The sequence below is a fragment of the Manacus candei genome, unplaced genomic scaffold, assembly GCF_025592945.1.
Source record: "Manacus candei isolate 608988 ecotype Guabito, Panama unplaced genomic scaffold, ASM2559294v1 h1tg000094l, whole genome shotgun sequence".
Taxonomy (NCBI): Eukaryota; Metazoa; Chordata; class Aves; order Passeriformes; family Pipridae; genus Manacus; species Manacus candei.
The window spans coordinates 3,133,963-3,155,374 of NW_026138142.1; the positions used below are offsets into that span (position 1 = coordinate 3,133,963).

At 40.8% G+C, this 21,412-nt stretch overlaps 1 protein-coding gene across 3 annotated transcripts in view; it reads right to left on the bottom strand.

The window, feature by feature from the left end:
• DLEC1 (DLEC1 cilia and flagella associated protein) overlaps positions 1 to 21,412 on the bottom strand; it is a 44,080-nt gene that overhangs the window by 15,039 nt on the left and 7,629 nt on the right. For all 3 annotated transcript variants that reach the window (XM_051768327.1, XM_051768326.1, XM_051768325.1), the window contains exons 9-31: positions 20,730 to 20,903; positions 19,863 to 19,999; positions 18,902 to 18,994; positions 18,567 to 18,657; positions 17,452 to 17,614; positions 15,567 to 15,759; positions 14,181 to 14,239; positions 13,513 to 13,687; positions 12,204 to 12,297; positions 11,837 to 11,967; positions 11,367 to 11,525; positions 10,458 to 10,597; positions 10,056 to 10,209; positions 8,858 to 8,968; positions 7,657 to 7,787; positions 7,122 to 7,307; positions 6,973 to 7,040; positions 5,681 to 5,832; positions 5,045 to 5,148; positions 4,259 to 4,329; positions 3,363 to 3,580; positions 2,242 to 2,376; positions 823 to 945 (exon numbers count right to left, since the gene is read on the bottom strand). In XM_051768327.1, coding sequence (XP_051624287.1) covers positions 823 to 945; positions 2,242 to 2,376; positions 3,363 to 3,580; positions 4,259 to 4,329; positions 5,045 to 5,148; positions 5,681 to 5,832; positions 6,973 to 7,040; positions 7,122 to 7,307; positions 7,657 to 7,787; positions 8,858 to 8,968; positions 10,056 to 10,209; positions 10,458 to 10,597; positions 11,367 to 11,525; positions 11,837 to 11,967; positions 12,204 to 12,297; positions 13,513 to 13,687; positions 14,181 to 14,239; positions 15,567 to 15,759; positions 17,452 to 17,614; positions 18,567 to 18,657; positions 18,902 to 18,994; positions 19,863 to 19,999; positions 20,730 to 20,903 — 3,062 coding nt within the window. The remainder of the gene's footprint in view (positions 1 to 822; positions 946 to 2,241; positions 2,377 to 3,362; positions 3,581 to 4,258; positions 4,330 to 5,044; positions 5,149 to 5,680; positions 5,833 to 6,972; positions 7,041 to 7,121; positions 7,308 to 7,656; positions 7,788 to 8,857; positions 8,969 to 10,055; positions 10,210 to 10,457; positions 10,598 to 11,366; positions 11,526 to 11,836; positions 11,968 to 12,203; positions 12,298 to 13,512; positions 13,688 to 14,180; positions 14,240 to 15,566; positions 15,760 to 17,451; positions 17,615 to 18,566; positions 18,658 to 18,901; positions 18,995 to 19,862; positions 20,000 to 20,729; positions 20,904 to 21,412) is intronic.

The window sequence follows — 21,412 nt, forward strand, 5'->3', positions numbered from 1 at the left end:
CAGATGCAGGGTAGGTTTAGATCAGATGTTAGGATGTTCTTCACTCCGAGGGCAGTGAGGCACAGGCACAGGTTGCCCAGAGAAGCTGTCAATGTCTCATATCCCTGGAAGTGTTCAAGGCCAGGCTGGATGGGGCATGGACCAACCTCGTCTAATGGAAGGTGTCCCTGCCCATGGCAGGGGGTTTTAGAACTAAATGGCCTTTAAGGTCCCTTCCAAAGCATTCTAGAATTCTGTGACTCTACATTTCTTCCCTCAGGAATCAGAAGCATTAGGGTTGTTTTTATTAAATATTGTATTATTATTCATTCATTTCACCTTGTACCTTTGCAACAATTCCTATCAGAGAATTGCTGAGCCATTCATAAAACACTGCTCAAACCTCACATCAGCCTGTGAGCTGCACTTGCAGTTGTTGAAGAGGAAGTTTCCCAGAGGAGAGATATGCTGTCCAAATTCACACAGGAAGGTGGATGCAGAGCCAGGAACAGGACTCAGCAGTCCTGAGCCTCATTCCCATTGTTAACTATTGTTATCAATAAAACCTGATGTTGTGATAGCATTTCAAATCCTGAGCTTTTGTCTGGGGTCTGCTGCCCCAGACAACACAAGAAGATGGTGACATTCCCACCCCAGAATGCTTCCAAGCTAAAAGACAAATGCAACAGAAGAACAACCCTGGCTAAGGAAGGATGTACAGGGTAGCAGGAACAGGACTGTTTATACAGACTGGCCAGGTACACAGCAGCCTGTACATAAATTACAGGAAGGGAAACAATTATTTCCCAGTCACCTTTAGCCTTGCTGTGACAGTCGGTTTACCTTGTCGTCCAGGCTCATGAAGCCCAGCAGCAGCCCCTCACACCGCACCTCAGTCGCCGTCTCTGGGAGGACAAGCGGGGTGAAGGAGATGTGAACGTCGCTGCTGCCACCTCCTGGAACCACCTGCGGCCGGGAGAGAAGCGTTTAGTGCAGGGAACTGCCTGGGATTGCACAAGCACCCTCAGCACTCAGCTGCCAAAACTGAGTTGCACAAGCAGCCATGAAATCCCCCAGGCATGGGGGATGCCAACATGTGACAGCAAAACTGGCAATTATTTCAGCTGCAAATGTCAGTGAAAGCACTCTTTAGCATCAACAGTTTAAGCATAGTCACACACCAACTCTCTAAGTACACAAACATATGTACATAACTGTTTTTAAAAATACCCATTTCTGCCCACTTTTACTCCATGGCTACCTCAGGTGAGTCTCTCACAACTTACAATACGAGAAACACTTTTGGTAGAGTTACAAGTGTGAACTAAGAGTATTTTACAGTTCAGTTTAGTCTTGACTTTTTTTAATTTTACAGGACAGCAGGGAATGTAATCAAATGCACTAGCCAGCTGCAGTGGATTTTCTGAGACTTACAGGTTGACTAGATTCTGCTTTCTTTAGATGCATTGCACAGGTTTTGGTTAAATCCTGATACTGCTGCTGGCTACATCCAGGAGGTGCTTCCACAGGGAGGCACTTGTTTGTCTGACCTGTCTCAGCCTTTATCACCCTAGAGCTGATTGCAGATTCATTTCTCTGAGATGCCATTTCTGTCATTATTTCTTTCATGTAATCTTTAGCTCATTCTAGCTTGTAACTGAAACCCTTTGGCAAAGAAAATTACTAATATTTAAAATTAAAATTGACACACTGATGTTTTGGGCAACCCTGTCACTCACAGTAAGGTCTTTCCAGTGCTGTTTTTGCTCTATGATATTCCTAAGGGATTGTGACACTGTGGCCTGTATTTGCACCAATTATTCCAATTATTTCTGAAGCAATGTGGGTTACAACAGTTTATCCAAAAGAGTTGTAAATGGAGCACCCCTTTCCCAGCAGCCTGATCTCCAGCTCTGCCACACCTCCTTAGCAAGTCTACCCTGGTTAAATAACATGTTTCCAAAGCTTCAGGCTGGATGGCTCTCACATTTCACCAAGGCAATCCAAGTGAGAAGACCAGCACAACTGAACACTTAACTCCAGTCATCAGTTCACTGCTCCAATGTAGGTAGGACACTTCCTGTTGACTTTGAAAACTGTTCTCATAATCATCTTGAAGACCCCAAAGCCTTCCAGCCTCCTGATTTACTGTTCAGTAGAGTCTACCTCAAACCAAACTTAAAGCTACCTCCTCATTCTCTGTCTCCACAGTTCTGCAGAAAATATGCTAAATCTAAGCACAAAGAAAATGTAAAAGCTTACTATCTGTCCTGGAGTAATGGAGTAGGGGCTGTCTGCAGGAACCCCTTCATGAGGTCGCAGAAGTACAGAGACAATTTTCTCTGTTGTAGGCTCCTGACTGCTGATTTCCTTCTCTTTGCTGTCAGAGCCTGGAGGCTGCAGGGACACATGGGTGGGGAATGGTTAAAACTGTTACACTGCAGCGGAGGAATGCGAGTGATGTGCCCGGGGAACTGCTGCACTGGTCAGTGAGTATGGCCAGTTCCAGCTTCTTTGTTTCTGGCACAAAGGCTGGACATGTGTCCTGTACATTAATTTTCTCTTGCACGGAGTAGCTCTCCTGAAACTGCTCTTGGATTCCTTGCAAAAATGTGCATGCTTGGGTCCTGCAGAGGAGCACCCAACCATGACACCTCTGGCCATTATACAAACCAGCACTCCAGGGCAATAATGTTCCCTTAGCGCACAAGAAAGGTTAGAGATGTGTTCAAAACAATTATGCCTTCTGAGCTGAAATGGAGCAAATGTGATTTTAGTATTTTTTCTGTAAAGCTGTCACCAGAGAAATGTATGTTCTGGGGATACCATTTCCCTGTCACTCCCAGCCCTTCAAGACAGTAAATTGCCACATTATAATAAAATTTCACGTGTAATAGATGTAACCATATTCTAACAGAGTAACAGAACCAATCGAATTTTAGCACTGGGACAAATACCTCCATATCATTAGCTGCAATTTGAAATGTAGAGGTTGGATTCTGCTCCCTGACTACAGCACATGTTGACACCATAAAGCACCCATGAGAAAAACAGACCCAAATTATGGAGCTTTTGTTACGGTAATTCTTTTACGTAATAATGGCATTAGTTTGTCAAGGACAGTATTTTAAAAAGTATCTCTCCAGCTTCTCTAACAATTTCATGGAGAGCTAACTGCTTACAGATCATTCTGGAAACAGATTGCTGATCTCCACAGCCACCTACCCACATATTGCGTTTTCAACTGTGAGAGGAGCTGACGTTTCTTTTAACAATCCAGCTCTTAGTTACAAGTTATATCTCCTGTTATTGTTTTCAACCCTTCATGCCAAAAAACCCATCATGTATCTCAGCAGCAGCGTAAAAACAGCCTAACAGCTGACCTCATCCGTGGTTTGGGAAGCTGGACAAATGCTTCCACAGGGAATGGCAGTTTGATCCAACTTTAGCACGATCTCTGACTCCGAGGTGCTACCACTTGATGCAGCCTCATTTCCATCCATGTCCTGAGGTGGAAAAGGGTCTTCAAAGAGCATCAACAGGTCCACCAGCTTTTCGTCGTCTTCCTCTTGGTTGTAAACTTCCAAGTCCAGGCGGATGTCTGAATTGGAAAGGAGAAAGGACAACTACTGCTGGTCAGCGAGAGGAGTCACAGCTTTGTTGGTACCAGAGAACCAGAGTATCAAGTAACAAATTTGTATCTGGCAACTAGATTTGTATTAAAGCATATCTGAAGCTTACCATGTTTCCTGTAAACTAAAATCACTGAAGCTCTTCCTACAGCTTGGCCACTTTCTAGGTCCTAAACTACACTTGCAATAACATTAAAATAAATCATGAGTTATTTTGTTTAAGCAAATGTGTTTGATGGCATTCAGAAAAAAAATAAAAATGGTGATTGACTTTGCTCTGAAAAGCTTAGAATTTCACTCAAAGCTAACACTAAATACAGAAGGGCCAGATGATGCCACTAAGAAGCTGGTAGCACATCTGATTGACCAGGGTTAGTGTTGTGAGAGATTTATAAAAACAGGATGACAAACCCTGAGTTCCCACCATTTCAATGAGGGAAAACCCAGCCACCTCAGGATAGGATGCAGTTCCATAATAACAACACACTGAGTCACTTTCTTATACACTATTACTATTTTTACAAAAAACATCTTGATTAGGCAACAAGTAGGCCTGTTAATTAACATGTTAATGGGTTCTTCTATATTTCTTCTCATAAGGAATGCAATGAAAGTGTCAATGTTTGCTGTACAAAAGTCATTCCTACCGAAGGGAGTGGGGTTGTTGAGGCGGACCCTCCGAAGGACAGGAGACCCTCCCGAGACATGAGTGCCAAACCTGGGAGGGAACCTTGTTATCAGTACATGCAGAGAACAAAAGTGTCTGAAATCATTAAAGAGTTGTTTAAAAGTGGAAACAAACCTGGCTGCACTGGCAGCCTGTTAAGAGTCACTGTCAGATAAAGCATGGCCTACACTGTGAAGTACAATATTGTTTTATTTCACCAGACTCTTTTCTTTCCTTTTTTCTTTTTTTTTTTTAAGTTGTCTCAAATGTTTCAGGTTAACCATGTGCAGTGCCATGGTCCCCATAAACCAACCCTCACCCCTCACCCAGAGGTGCCATTGCAACTGCAATGACAAGGCTTAAACCTTCCCCTGCCCCTCTTTACCTTGGGGCTGCATTTCTCCTGGTCCAGGTGAAGAGCCAGGGAGAAATGAGCTGCAGATGATGAGAACTGATCATGAGAAATGATGAGAAATGATGAGTTCCCACCTCAACAGAGTCAGATGAGGCTGGACTGGGTGAAATTCTACATCTGCAAGCCCAGGATAGTGGTTGCTGGCAAACCTGAGCAGCCTTGTATGGAGAGTATTTTCTAATTATGCTGGTAGAGACAAATGTATTGGTGTCCTAGAAGCAGATACTCTACTCTGACAGCATTTTGCTGACCTTCTCATTATATCACAACGAGATGGAACAGGTGTGTATGTTGGCTGTAGTCCAATGGTATTTAATTCTCTGATTCCTCTGACAGTATTTTGCACTGTACCTGATAATGGGTGACTCTGTTTGCGGTCCTGTCATCTGCAGGAAGATAGGACAGTCTTTCACAGTCATTTGCATAGGAATTAATTTAGGTTGTAAGTCTCCCACCTGTTAAAGAATAATTTTTTGTATTAGAATCAAGCTAAAACCTTGGTTCTATGTGTTACAAAATTATGTTTTGAAAACTGATTGGATTTTCAAAAATTTTGGTTAATTTCTTTTGACAGCATCTAATTCATATGCTAACAACAGCTCTTCTCAGCAGGAGAATGCAATACCTCATGCATTTATCAGCTTTCCTGCTGCTTTTCCATACAACACAATGTATTGTACTGGTAGAGCAGAGCAGTGCACTGGCCAGCTACCAAACAGATGTTATAAATCAAAACTGCTCCAGTCATCTTAAAGGCACATGAAAACACCCCAAGGGATAAATATGTTACCCCAAAACTAAACTGTAAGAGCAAACAACTGTTCCTTACCCATCATTGCAGGTAGTGGTATAACAATATCGACCCTGAATTTTTACAGCAGTCCTGAAAATCTGGAAAAGTAATTCTAACAGAAAGGAATCTGGGAAATATAATTGGTGTAAAATCTGCCATAGCAATACTTCACTTGAAACCAAAACCCCACCTACCTTACAGACAAGGTTGTCCTGGTACTCTCCCCACATGTTGTTGTAAGCTGCTATTTCTATGCCGAGCTGCTGGAAGGCTCTCAGAGTTCCCGTGGAAGGTTGTATATGGAAAGCTACTCCCTTCCCCTCAGACAGCACTGCTGCTTCAAACTCTGAAGAAGCACAGCAAAGAAGCATTGGATGAATTTTGAGGAAATGGAACAAAGCCACTGTTTCAAAGAATATACAGGACCATGGTTTTAGCTGGTGTTAATCAGCTTAACCTCACTGGCTTCAAAAAAACCCTGAGGTCATTTACACAACTCACGTTTATACCACTTTTCCCTTCTGCAGTGGGCCTTATTCTATTTTTTTGAGGGTTTGTTCTTGCCCAGAGTATTTTATAGCAGGACTCCCTTCCAACAACCTGATCCAAGACTCTCTAGGATATGCAAGGCACTAATTGGTTACATGAAAACACACCTTCAGTTTGAGAAAAATAGGCTGGGATTTGTATTGACTGGTTAATGTCCTATCAGCAGCTGCCTGTTTACCTTTGTGTGCTCTTCCACACAAAGAGTGAATTACAAAGAGCAAAGCCTTTCCACATTCTGAGTCACCTAAAGCCTTGCATGGAATCTGTCAGAACAGCATTTTCCTAATCTTAAGCACTAATTCAACAGCTGAAAAGCTCTGTCTGTGTAACAGATACCAAACACTATGGCAAGGTACCAATATGTCCAGTTTTATTTTGGATACAGAAGATGCATCCACACTTCATAGCATTTCACTCCCATTTCCCCCCTCCCTGAGTCTCTTGTGGCTCCAAATATTATCATTTTTCAGTACAACACATCAGAAATGACAGATGGGCTGTGCTGCAGCTTTCCACAGTGGAGAGGGTATGTTAAAGGGTTTGGGGGAGGAAAGCCTGCTAGAGTGGTACTGGAAAACTGTGCAGGAGAGAAACAGCCAAACATTCTGCATGTCATCCATACCATGTGCTGGGAGTGAACTATCACCAGAATCACCATCTTTGTTTCAGACTGTTGTTTTCAAGAAAAAGATGAATGACAAAGAAAGGGAGGGGGAGAGAGAAAAAGAAGCAGAGAGGGAAGGAAGACAGAGATTGACCTAATGGTTATAAAATGTGGGCTTTCAAACTCAAAAATGAACTGAAGAACTAAGTTTAGACTTTAGCAGATACTCCAACAATGGAATGAGGTGCCTTACTGGCACTGTTAGTGCTGAATATGGTAGTCAGTTGGCTTTTACCTTCTCTCCACAGAATGAATTAACAGTTATTCTCATACCTGACTGTGCTTTTCTGGCTGCATGTTTTGTGACAGGCCCTCTTCTTTTCACCAGGTATCTTGAGGAGCTTGAAAAAAATAAATCTGATTTCAGGTTTAATCCAGACCTAAATTAGCATCTGGTCATTATGCAGAAAAGCAAGACTTACAGGCAGGTTTCTTGTTCTGAAGTTGGTAAAGAGGCAGTAAAATACTCAACTTCCAGTGTGAATGGAGCACTGATTCCAGTGGGATTGGTAAGAATCAGCTGACGCTTTACTACATCTCTGAATGCAACTTCAGACCCAAAGTCCAAAAGAAGGTCACAGGGGCTTTGTGACATTTGTCTTTCATCACTGCCAGAAAAAATAACATTGGTATTTAAAGATGGGTCTTATTTTCTTATGCCACAGACAATTTCAGCAGATTTTAAAACGTGCAATATGCACAATGTGGTTGTGATGCCCAGTGTGAAAGGACCATGCAGCCTATGATTTTTGTCATCAGCATTTTCTGCTTTTCGTTTTTTCAATTCTATCCATATAAGGATTTATTTTGGGTAAAATTTTTATTATATATAGCATGCCAACCTACCAAATTAAAGCCACCTTTACTTACATAAAAAGATATAAAGATGAGCATGTTCCAAACCACAGTAATCATGCCACATGTCAGAAAAATAAAATAAAAATCAGTCAGAAATACCTGGCAACTCCACTGTCACAAGGTACTGAGTAGAAGACCTGTAGTCCCTTCACTTCTCCAGAAATGCTCAGAAAAAGGGGTTCAACTATGTCTTCTATGCTACAGGAAAGGGCGAGGTCTTTCAGCTCACCCTGAAAAGCAATGAATCAAGTTTCCTTGTGAATGAAGCAAATATCACAGAGGAAAGGCAGCCTCATTAGGAAATTTATTTTAAAAACATGTATAAACTTCCCTGGATTAAAAGTAGAACAATAGAATTGTGAGAAGTTTTACTGAATTGTTTTTGGTGCATTTTTTTGCCAGTATTGGAGTTGCTTAGAAAGCAGTACTGAGGTAAAAATTTATGGCTGTTTCTTGGCTTTGTACCTGCATCAGTCTGCAAGCCTAAAACCCCTCCATTAGTGATTTTTGACACAATTCCTACACTGCAAGTGTTGAATCATAGAATCACTTTGGTTGGAAAAGACCTCTAAGATCACTGAGTCCAGCCATCAACCCAGCACTGCCAAGGTCACCACTAAACCAAGTCCCCAAATGTCACATCTACATATCTTTTAAATACTATCTCTGATAGTACTGAATACCTACTTTTAAGCAAATAGATGAAACTTAGGTCTCCAGTGGCTGTAATGGGAACTAAGACACCATACCTATAGGAAGCTTCTTTATGTAGTTGCATTAACTCAGTTGTTTGAATGCCCCTATAAAGTCTGTGGCTGAATTCCTGAAGTTTGTAAGCTCTGCAGTCTACTCCCTATTTTTCAGACTCTAAGTCCCATCAGCCTCTTCTAAGTTTTCAAATATCAAAATGTCACAGGCCCAGTTGCATTCAGAAAACCATATATATAAGCTCTATATGCCAGCCTGCTCCATTTCATTTGGGATAATGCAAAGCGAGGATCTGTGTGCTCCAGGAAAACAGATAAGCACTAAGAGCAATTGAATAGGCACTCCAGGAAGAAAGAAAACAGGGACAGCCAATAAACAAAGAGGCAGTGTAGAAATTACACACCATGTGCACTACTTTAATTCTTGCTTTCAAACCATGGTACCTCTAAAGCAAAGCAATTTCGGAGATACTGTGCAGGAAAAAAGAGTATGTGGTTTTGTACAGAAATTGTTCCCTTCAGCCAGATGGAGGTGAGATGAAAAAGCTGGTGCTGCTGTTCTGATAAAACTGTGCCCCAGTTTTTAACCTTACCACGATGCTGGCTGACAGCTCTATGCAGAATTCTTTTTCCTCATTTGGGCCCAAGGTGCCACTGGCTGGGGAGACAGTGACAGAGCAGGAAACTGCCTGGCTTCCAATGAGCTGCCAAACAGAAAGGACAGACTTTCAGACTAATGCTGATTCTCTCAGATTGTCTCTTCACATCAAGACCAAGTTATTCTCAGGTTTAGGACACTTTCAGGTAGCAACACCTACAGTTTATCAAGACTTGCTTTACAATTCCCCATGGGTGATAAGATCCTCATGCCTACATTCATTTCCAAATGACTTTCAGGTGCCAAGCTGAGGCTTCTGGGCTGGGAGCAGGGTCACTGTCCTCCCTCTCACAGTCACAAGCCTTTCCAGGGTGAAGCCAACCTATCTGATACTGGAGCAGGATCCAAGAGGTGCCCCATCTTTCTCCACTCTAGAGGTGAAAGAGAGACAATCCTGGTGTTGGCACCTTCCCTAAGTGCCCAACTGCAAATGGCATGAATCCAGGGCTTCAACTCAGTTGCTCACACGTGGACATCAGATATGAGGAAAAATGCTGTAGGTATTCCTCCTAGGCTCCAGATGTTCCAAAGTGTTTTCCTATAGGTCCTATAGGATCCACATGCTCTGTTAGGATCCTTGGGCACTGGAGGTCATCTTGGATGGCTCTGAGTGCTTTTATGTAGGCAACTGAGCTGAATCCCACATGTCAGAGTAGATCTGAGTGACCAAGGCACTGACAAATTTCCACTGATGGAAAAGAGAGTTCAGACCACAGCTTACACACTGACACTAAATGTAGGGCTCTCAATCTGTAATCTGAATCCCATCCAGAATGTGAAATTAAATTCAGACACAATTCAAAAGCACCATAGTTTCTTTGTTCTACTTAATTAAATGCAAACCCTACACTGCCATGGGACTTAGCTTAATACTCTGGTAGCTTATATCCTGTGATCCCTCACATCTGCCCACCCATTCTCCCAGGGATGGTCCACAGACAGTAAGAACATATTGCCATCAACTGGTAGTTAATCTTTTCATAAAGGCTGGTGTCAAGTTGAAGTTCTGCAAACAGCAATCAGTGCTCAAAAGATATATCAGAAAAGCTTTTAAGAATAGTTGTTATTTGTATTTCTATAACATTGCCATTTCTATCCCTGCTGTATGCTTCATCCATCAGAAGAGCATTTACCTTTCCCCATAAGTATTTTGCTGGCAGCAGTGTCTGGTTAAAAAGTTTACTGGTTGCTTTGGCAGGAACTCCAGTATAAATTTCAGGGAATACTAGATGACTAGATATCAGGCACACTTGGAGGGTCTGAACTTCAACAAAAACAGGAAGATAACTGGAAATAAACACACAGATGGTCTATTGTTATCGTTAATGAAATGTGCTAGACATACAACAGCATGCTGGGAAGAATGATGATAATGTTTATTTAGCAATATTAGCAATTTGGTAGTTCATTGATAGGTTAAACAACCCCACTTTGAGTTCACAGTTTTTCTTTTTAGATGAGAAAAACTATGTAAAGGGAAAACTCACATGTGAATCCCGGGAAAAACAAAACAGAATGCTGCTTTTCCCCCTCACCTTCCTTCTCCATTTTCTACCTCTAGTTCCAATACTGTCTGGAGACGTTGGCACTGCAGTGATGTGAACTGAACTGACACTCTGCATACACCCAAAGGAGGTATTTCTCCAGCTGATGGTTGGATGGTAAAGGGAGATATCTGGGAGAGGAGAGAGGAAACAGGAGAATTTTGACACCTACAAAGCAAGGGTAAAATGGTGAAGCAACACAATCTAATTAGGGCTTGCACGTGTCTAGTTTTCCCTCAGACATGTCTTTTCTCTCTGCCCCTCAAGTCCCACCTGGGTTGGTGTCAGGAAGCACAGTGCCAGCTTTGTGAAAACCTGGCTACACAAGGAGACAGGACTTTGCTTCTGAGAGAAGGGCACTCACAGCCATGGGCATAACAGGGTTGGCTGTGCATGGACAGAGAGGGAATGTGGAGGAGAAGCAGTCAGCCTCAGCTGCAGAATCTGCTCCCAAACAGCAGCAAGGTGCCACAGGTTGGAAAGATTCTTGGACAGAAGGGTGAGGAAGGAGGGTTGGAAGAGCTAAAACAGGAAGAGCACCAGTGTGGGGTTGGGGCTGTGATTCTTGTCTCAGATGCTGATGTGGGTGTGTGGGAGGAGTGTTTAGCAGCCTCAGTTCCTCTAAAACCTTAACCTCAGCAATTACTGTCATACAGGAAATACTCTGTGTCTCTTTGGATCAGGCTGGCAGGGGATTTGTAATAAATGGAAATAGTGAAAAATCATAAAGAAGCATTTAACCTCAAAAGAACTCATGTACTCATGAAACTGTGCATGACTAGTTTCAGAAGAAGTCACAAAAATTAGAATTTCTGATGGCTGGAATGAATATTACAATTCCTAAGCAGAAGGAAAAGAACAGCTAAAGAGGGAATACAGCCAGCTGTAGCAGTGACTTACCTCTTCATTCCTTTCTGCTAGACAAACCTGGCTTTCTTGCATCCTCCACTGTGCTGGCACTTGACACATATTTTTAATCTTGAAGGTTCTTAACACACTCTCACCCTGCTTAGTCAAACCAAACCGGAGTGATGGAACATCAATACGAAGAAGTGGACCCTGGGACACCAGGAAACAGACATCAGAATGGACACCTCTGCTAAAACAGTGTCATTAAGAAGCATACATTAGCTAAGATTAACATTTGATTTCACAGAGAATATCAGAAAGCAAATGCACTGTATGTGATGCAGAAAAATTCTGAGTGTCATGGGAGTATCAACACTGCCTCAGTAGTTACTAGACAGCAAAACTACCTCCTATTCTTAACTTCTTTAGATTTCTCAAGCCTTTGAGAGGCAAAACAGCTTTACATGGACAATGATCAGGCCCTACAGCTCACCATCCCACAATGCTGAACTGTTCTTTACCTTAAAAGCAGCCTCAACATGCAGCACAACTGGCTCTGGGCATGGCTCAATGTTACAGTGCAGGTTATGGCTGATGACACCAGGTTTGCTTCCAGTAATTGCCAGTTCAAATTCACAGCAACTATTTATGTCTAGAAAAGAAAAAAAATCAGGGTGCTGTCTCACCTTTTTTTTTCAGAAACCACCTGCTCTAAATCTGTTATTGAAGCTCCTGGAAGCAAATTAAGTCTCCTGCTGGCTCCAGTGGGCTGGGGATCAGCTATTTTTACAGTTTGCATTATAGTGCTCTATGACTGTCATAGATTTATACTGTCAATTACTGTCATTTCTGTCATTAACTGATGCTTGTAAGTCACAGAATCTTTACCTATGACACCAGTAGGAGGAAAAACTTCCATGATCTCAGAGGTTGTGATTTTGTTCCACGTGTACCTGACCAGTGATTTGCTGTTGTTCCACAGCTGAAACAAATAAAATCAATGAGACAATTAATGCACCTTAAGCTTTCATAGCAACGAGCCAATTTGCTGAGAGCACTGATACACTGAAAACTAGGTATTGTGAGTCATCATTTATTTGTCACAGTGGCTCTCTTCACACAGGTGAAGGTGTTTCCTGAAGAAAATCCATTAACAATTCTTTCCAAGAACACTATAATATTTGAAGTTTTTATAACCTTTTCCCCATTTTTCAAAAATACAACAGGCTTTCTAAATTTAAACTGAAAATCTTTCTTTTGAATGCAGCCTATTTTTTGCCAAAGCATCTGCTTGTGAGGGAGAGGGAAGCTCTTGAAATTTTTGGCCTGCTCTTCAGATCTAGTCAGACATTAATTTCTTAATTGCAGCAAACAACTTTGTTCTCTGAAGCACAATTACCTCTAAGCATAGTTAAAATTCTTATCTTTTTAAGACTAAAAAAACAATTGGAAACTGCAAGGAATATAATTATATCATCAGTAAGTGGCTTAGTTACCTATATCACATGTGTAGCTACACTGGATTATTGGAAAGTATGAAATAGCTGCCTTAAATTGAAAAAATAAGTTCTAGGAAGAGAAAGCATAAAACCAAATGCTGATTACCAGGATCTCTAAGAAAAAATGGGAAAACCATTAACTGGGAAATGTCTTCCTGCCTGGCTCCTGCTAGCAAGCCTATTTTTCCCAAGATCAAAAGGATCCTGATCTACACTGAAGAGGATGCTGTGTGAGTGGACAATTGCAGCAGCATTTTGTCCCAAAATGGTCAGACAGAAATTATCAGCATATGTGACTTTTGTAGCTCTTTTCTGCTTGCTGTAGTTCTTTGAATGAACAGTGCCTCCATTATGAACTAATTGAATCATCCATTGGCTATTCCTCCCAGCAGGAAAACCTTTACACTACAGAAGTGACAAGCAATACTTAGTTAGTGACCCAGAAAAGCACTTAGAATAGTAAAACTCTGTGCTATCAAACTGGAGAGATGAAAAATGAACAAAGGCTGCTGCCTGGAGTGTAGGGCTGAGGGGGCTGGGTAGGGGATTTTGGTGCAGACCCTCCTGGAGTCATGGCCTCCTTTAAAAACATTTCAGGAAAACTAAAATAACACAGACCATCTGATATCTACTAATAAAACCTATGACATCTAGTGACACAAAACACACCATAACAATGAAGTCAAAAGCAAACAAACCTTAAATGTTTTTCTGAAATTTACACCAATGAAGTTTTCTCCAGGGATAATAATGGTATATGGTTCCAGAAGAAAATGAAATGGTTCTGTTGATCCTTTCACTTCTATTTCCAGTGCTATTACATCCTCTACTTTGCATTCTGGGATGTTTTGAAGCATTCCCTCTTTTTCTAAACTTTGGGAGAAATATGGTAGAATCATTAAACATCTTAAACTGGTATTAAATTGGATCCTGCCTTTTAGTTGCCAGATGAAAACTGAAAATCATCAAAAGTTTCTCAAGTACAGACTGTCAGTGTGCAATTAGCTCAGCCTGGGGACAACTAAAAACTTCATCATTCTTTAAGGTTGTCCCAGTCTGTCCATGAACAAGTATTTATGTCACAGACTGCTGTGACAAATAGTAATAACAGGAAAATCTGGAAAACAAGCAGATAAAATGACAGTATTATCTTTTTCCAAGAGAGGAAAAGCCAGGGGTAGGCATGTGTTTGGGCATGAGGGAAGGTATTAGTGATGCTCTTTGTACCACAACTAGTTGTGCAGATAAAATTCTTTATACTTGTCAGTCTGTCACCACTAGAAAGAAGAAAAATCCCAGTAATTTAAGGCAGTAGCACAGATAAATTCTGGCTACACATCTTACTGGGAGACGTTTCTCAGCTTACCGAGGTGATTCTGGGATGTCCCTCAGTACCATCTGAATGACACTGTGGTAACTCTGCAGCTACACAGATGAAGGAGAAAACGACTTTAATGTCAAGTAATCAGTTATGCTGAGGATTAAAAAAAAGATGGAAAAGCAGTCCACGTGTAAAGGATGAATGATCATCATCGGAGTACTAAACTCTGATAAACGATATTCAAACTCTAGAGTTACTAAAAGAAAACACGTTTGACTGCAAAGTATTAAGCCAGATTCTGATCTCATAGTGTATGGTTCCAAGAAAAATACTCATTTTTGACATGCTTGTTATTATTTCCCTAGTATATTGCATACTATGCACAAGCATCTGCAAAGGCTCCCCAACTTAAGCTCAGTCCTGCTGTACTAATTTAAAAGTTTCTTCTAACTGCTCCAGGGTATTTTGCTTAATTGACCATCAATCTGATCTTGAGTAAGAAACAAGACTTTTCCATCATGGGAAGAGAATGCCTTCTGTATTCTAATGGAGGGGAAAAAAAAGGAAACACAGAAGCAGGCCTTAAATCTGTAGGGCTTTGCAAAAGCTTCACTTGTTTGTAGACAGATATTAATTTCAGTGTATACTTTAATTAAATATATATTCAATTAACTAATTAAAGTATTTTTAAAAAGCCAGCTAGTTTCTTGTCCATACATATTTAAGGTATTTCTTATGTCTGTCAATCATCACAGCATGGGATATTCCCACTCTTGGGCTTACTTTGGAACAAGTTTCTTTAAACACAGTGAGCTCATGCTCCTTATTTACAGGGACAGAGAAGCAGAAACTAAGAGAACAGTCACTGGCACAGCTGCATTCCAACATCCTTGCAGCCCTCTTTACCCACAGCTGCACACCAGCACTTCTCTGCCAAAGGCTCCTACTATCCCCCTAATTTACCACTCAGCTGTTCACAGGGCCCACTTCTGGTCAAAAAAGCTACAGCTGGAAACAGTTTAAATAATCCCTGTTGGCAAATCAACTTATTTAGGCTGCAGTAGGTATGGGGCACATCCCCAAAGCAGAAGGGGAAGGGTCAGGAGCTGGTGGAGGAGCTCACAGAGTGGGGAGGGGAGTAACTTCACCAGCCAGCACAGCTGCAGCTACAAGGATGTGCCCATAGTTTCAGTGTAAAACTAATTGTGTCCAGTCAGTCCCAAAAATGACATGAGATCAGAAACTGTCTCACATTTTGCAGTCAAAACATGTTTTCCTTTAGTAACTTTTTCTACATTTTGAACACTGTTTATCAGAGCATAGTACCAGCTAATTAAATTTAATTTAGAAAAGTTGCACAGCAAGGATTTTATGACTTGCATAAAAATGCACAGCTGGAGTTTGTAGATAGGAAGGAATCATGAGCCATACCTCCTGTGGAGTGTAAGTGAGGATAAACTCATGATCTGCACAGGGAAGCAAAACTCCCTGCTCAGGATTTAGGGAGAAGGCTGACTCTGTGTCTTGATTGTCTTCGACCTTCGTAAAGTCTGCAGTTCCTTCTGGTATTAATGGTTTCAGATTAGGTTTTCTTATCTGCCAGAAGAAGGGAAGTTCTACAGGGCTGCAAAGAGGTCAATAAACAACAAAAAAGCTATGGTCAACAAATCAGTTATTTTTGAGCAAAATGTTGGGAGAAAATTTCCAGAGATTTTTTCCACGTAGGAAATTCACCTCTTTACAAATTACAGGGGTTTCACTTACCAGTCTTTGTGAGCTACAAAGCTGATGAGACAGCATAGAGTCAGAACATATAAATTGTACAAAGAACATGCTAATATATGAAAGTAAATTATATAAATGTTTAAGATATGCTAACACTTTCTTGCCTTACTTGACTCGTCATATAATCCAGCTTTTAGGAAACCCTACAAGGATCTGAGATGAACAGGGCTATTCCTGCTGATACCAGTATGTTTGCCTTGGATCACTGCTGATGATCTACATCAGATTCTGAATTTAATCCAAGTGCAAGATGTGGTCTTTAACATGTCAAAAAACACAATGGCTTCAGATAAAATTATAGCCATGGCTCTGCCATACTGTTTGCAATCCAGAAAAGGTTGCTTAACTGGGTTGCTTCAGCAGAAGTGTATTCCATGGAATGTCTTCATGGGTTTGAAAACCTTGACATGCTGACCTCAAAAACTTTGCCTTACTAAGAAGGGGAAGGACACTGGAATTTGAAAGTATCACTGACAAATCTGGACATTTACAATTTCTTGTATCACTTTCTGTAGCAGAAGAAAGGTTTCTCTTCCCTGCTTCTGTGGAGTTTACTCTCAGCCTGACACAAATGCTGACACCAGATGTGCAGGGACTGCTGTGGGGATTATAGCACAGAGAAGATGTGGAAATTGGCACAGTCACATCCTTTGTCACTTTACAGTGCCCAGTTCACCAAATCACACTTTCTTTACCCAAACATCAGCCTGTTCTGGCATTATGCACCTGTGATTTCCAGGCCACAAAACAAACTGTGAGATATTCACTGTAGCAAGTAGCAATTTACATTAATGTACCTAAACCCAGCACTGACCTACTCACTGCTTTGATGTCTGCAACCTCTAACTGCTGCCATCATGCAAGAGTGCACTTCTGTTAATTTTGAGCAAAATCAGGATGCCACTATGTTCAGTACTATGTAATTATCCACAGGGACATATTCCTTGACTTCAAATTGAGTTTATATTTCAATCTGTTAGGACTCAATAGGAGGAATCATCTGAGAGTTTTAATACAAATTGATTACATTGGGCTCCCATATTAATTAGTGGAGATCAAGTGGAGTCCAGCATGTATTATGACTTGTTCTATGGGAGACATCTACAGTCAGAATTGCACCCTTGGAAGTATCTATTTTCCTGCACGATGAAAGGAAAAGAGTCCTTAGCTCAGTAGCATAAGAATATATAGTAGACATGTAGCATTAGATAAATCTCACCTGGATCACCCTGTAAATATTTCCTGCAACCATCCATATTTATGAATCTTTTGGAATTGTAGATTTATTTCTACTGAAGCAAATACATTGACCTTGGCTAATGGCTGCCACGATGTCTGATCTATGCACAATGTTCCCACTCTCACAAGAGTATCTTTAAACCTTAATTACCAAAGAACTGGAGCAAAAGGAAGCAAAGCTGCTGCCCCAAGTTTATCAAGTGCATGAAAGTTTCTCCAATACAGTCTCACAAATGAAATCCCTACCAGAATGTCCAGACTGCAGAGCATGACTGTGATAGTTGCTACATACGTGGAATTCCTTATAACCAAGCTCTTCTCCTCGCTGGTGTGTGGGTTTTGGTGGTCGAACTGGATGAGATGTTGTGCTGTCACATCAGTAACTTCACCCAGCTCAGGTTTGCTTTCTCCACCCGTGACGAACAAAAGGTCCAGAGCAATCAGCTCTCCAACCCCTTGAAGAAATATTTTGGTGCTACTGTTTACTATCTGCCCATTAACACAGTTCACATTACTCACTGACAGCAAATGCCAGTCATGGCCATTACTGATTATATTTGGTGTTCCCTCAAGTTTCAGAACTCCAACGTGTAAATTGTACAATGTTTTCCTGATGTTCTTTGTTTATCAACATGTATCAACACAGGCTTTTTCTTCATGAGTTTAACAGACTTGGATTTTAGGGCCACAGCCTCAGCTCACTTACACCAGCATTGTTTCACTGAAGTGAGCAGGGTGTTTACATGGCTGACAATGTGGCTCTCAGATGATTTGAGCAGTATATTAAAATTAAAATAAGCAGCAAATGAACTATTAAAAAGTCTATATCCAAGACTTTACCACAGGTATATCCAAAGGAAATACCTGTGATAAAGTGATTCAGTAGACTACAAGTCAAGCTTCCTGTTATAGCACTCACAGTTACATTACAGAACAAACACTAATGTTTACAAGAACTTCAACTGGTTTCATTAGCTAATCCAAAGACTGCCTATCTCTCCTGAATACCCTCATACAAGATGTGCCCCAAATTTTCTTCATTTCTGCCCTGTTGCAGCTGATGTTTTATAGTTTGCCACGTTATCTTAACAGATAGAAAAGTAAAAGAAATTAATTGCACCTGGCAAATGTTTTTTTTTCTGCTACTTGGTGACATTTTACATTGGATTTTTGGCTACATTGGGTTAAAAGCTCAGTGCTTTCTGAAACCCATGTATTTCCTGCACTAAGAAAGGAATAGTATTAACAATAATAAAAAAATGCTTAGCATTTAACATCATCAGGGGATACAGTATTAATCCACTGACATAAAATGTTACCATCACTTCAAGCCATCAACCACCACTCACATTATCTGAGTATCTACAGAGTTATGAATGTGAGCTCTGAAAGGTGCCAGAAACAAACCTGTAACTGTAACATCATTGACTGGACAATTGTCACACAAAAGGGTGAATGTTTGCTGTGAGGCCTCTGGCAAAGAAGGGAAAAACAGGACCTGAAAGAAAGGGAAATAGCAACGTCTGTAACTGATTGTCTTGTGGAAGCAATGCAATAAGTGTTCACTAAAGGACAGTTTTATTGATTAGTAATTAAATCTTACATTTGCAAAAAATAGTCAGTGTCATTTTTTGCTCACACAAACCCAAATTTGCAAGGTCCAGCCAAGATCATCTAAAATGATCTTGCTTGCTAATGTGTTTGGTAAAGTATAAAAGCTTTCTATAGCACTTAGTACTAACCTCTACTGTTTCACTCTGCCCTGGAATCAGCTCAAAAACAGCAGGCTGGATCCCAAAAGGATCTTGTGTCACAAAATCAACAGTGGCAATAGCCTAAGGTGTTTAAAAAAATTAATAAATTAAATTGATCAGGTTGTTGCTTTTAAAATACAAGGTTACCTAAAAGAGGCAGTGTTTAAACTCTTACCATATTTTTTTTCATGCACCTCAAAAGAAAGTGGCTTTTGTACATGGTTTAATTAGAAAAAAAAAATGCTTTATGCTTTATAATGACCTTGGTGAAAGTTGGGGGGAAGGTTCTGCCTCCAAACACAAATGGCAGTGTCAGGAGCCCTAATATTCATGTTCACAGCAGAACAGCTCTGCCTGAGCACAGGGGCTCTCTCTGTTCCTCCATGCTTATGTCACTTTGAGTTGGAGCTGTAAAATTGCAGGAGGGACAACCTGGCCCATCAGCCCTTTCTCCAGCACCAAAAATGCCAATCTGCCTGTCACATCTTATCTTCTTTGTCCCTTTCACCCACACCCTGGTTTGTGATGAGAAGCTAAAGACAGAGCAGGACTGGAGTGAACTACAGGTGCAGCAAGGTCACTAAGGGATATCTTTGGTGGGGAGGGGGAAGAAATGAGCTCAAGCAATGCTAGAACTGATTGCAATTCTGTTTGCTTCAAGGGTAAGGTTAAAGTTCAAGCCACTTTTCCTTTCTCTAATCTATGCCTCAGTTTACCTCATCCCTGAGCAAGAAAACTTCTCCCAGAGGCAAGCCAGAGTAGAGGGTACAGACATCCAGGGAGATTGGTCTTGAGGATAAATGTGAATGCCTGAAGAAATGGCACAATACAAATGTCTCCAGCAAGGCCTTATGACTTCTGTGCTAATATACCATGACTAGCTCAAAATGCCTTCACACCAGGGCACTTATACCACACCGTGTCCACTGTTTCCCTCCTAATCACTCACCTCAGGATTAGGAGGTGGCCAGGCTTTCTTTGGCATTATAGAGAACTTCCCAGTCCTAACACCCTCATTTCTGCACAAAATTGGTGTTGCTTTTATTCCTCCAACAAGGCAGGGACCACAGTCTATAACGTGAGGCACTGCAACAAATAACACAGAAAATCAGGCTCCAGAGGCAGTGAAGGCTGCTGATTAAATAACTGTTTACAGACATTACTGCATGTGAATATGCCAGGTTTTGCAATCCTATACCCCCCCAAATTCTTTCCATTTGAAAGTTGAACAGTGTGAAGTGTACATTTCTACATTCACTTTACATTTTAATGGTGCTTCCTACTTAAAGATTATTGAATGATAAAAAGTAAGATGATTTTTTAAAAAGCTCAGTATAACAGGTAAGGTGAATTTACAAAAAAATCAAAGCAAATTTTTGCAAAAGTAATCCTGGTTGGTACAGTTGAGGTCAGATATCTGAGACGTGCAGGTATGTCATATCCATCTATAATTAACATCACATTCCATGAATATTAATTAATAACATCAAATAGTTATCATTAAGTCATAATTCCATAATATTTAGGACTAGTAATTACAGTTGTAGTGGTAATTACACAGACCCAGAAGAGAGGCTCCTACTCACTTCTCTAATAGCATGAAAAGAAAAGAGCTTAATGAATAATTGAGGAAAAAATTGACAGGATTGCATTTTAATAACTAATAAATCTATGATGAGCAAAAATGAGATAGATATCAAAATGCAGAAACTGCACTGCCAATTTTTTCCACATTTGTTTTGTGACACAAAATTGAAGACAGTCAAATAAAAAAAACCCCACCTTTAGAAAAATTTAAGATTTGGACAATACTGACATGTTAATACTGGAAGTGATACTTTAGCTTGGATTGGGATCAGAAGAGGTTCTGATGATTGAGTTTCCACTAATATATGATCTTCATAATCTCCCAGATATTCAGGAATAAATTGGACTGTATACTGGCATGCCATCCCAGGAGCAATCATTCCTCCCTTTCCTGGGAATTTTCCTTGTGGGGAGGGGAAAAAAGCAAGGAATTAAAAAAAGTTAAAACCTCCCAAAGTTGGCACTTGTATTTACAATCACATCTCCCTCTGGAAAGGTGCCTGTAAACTTCCCCCATCTATTGCCTAAGTCCAGCTGATAAAAAAGAATGAGCACAAGAGGCCTGGCAGTGCAATCTGTGGACGTGCACAATCCTCCACAGAACTCAAGATGTTTTTTGCCTGAAATATGCTTCTCATAACGAGGAGAAACATGGAGACATTACACAGTTTTCCTTTGCCACAAGACAAAAATGCCTTACATGGAGGCATCTAACTTCTTCTAAATATTCCTCCAGTTCCTGGGATACCACCATCTAATACCTCTTTAGGCAATCTATCCCAGTGCCTGGCTATCCTATCATAGGAAAGATATTTTTCTTAACTTTCCTCTAACCTATCCTTCCCTGCTACAACTGAATTGTGCTGTTTCTTGCCTTCTCCTGCTAATTTTTTTTCAGTGGAAACTAAGTCT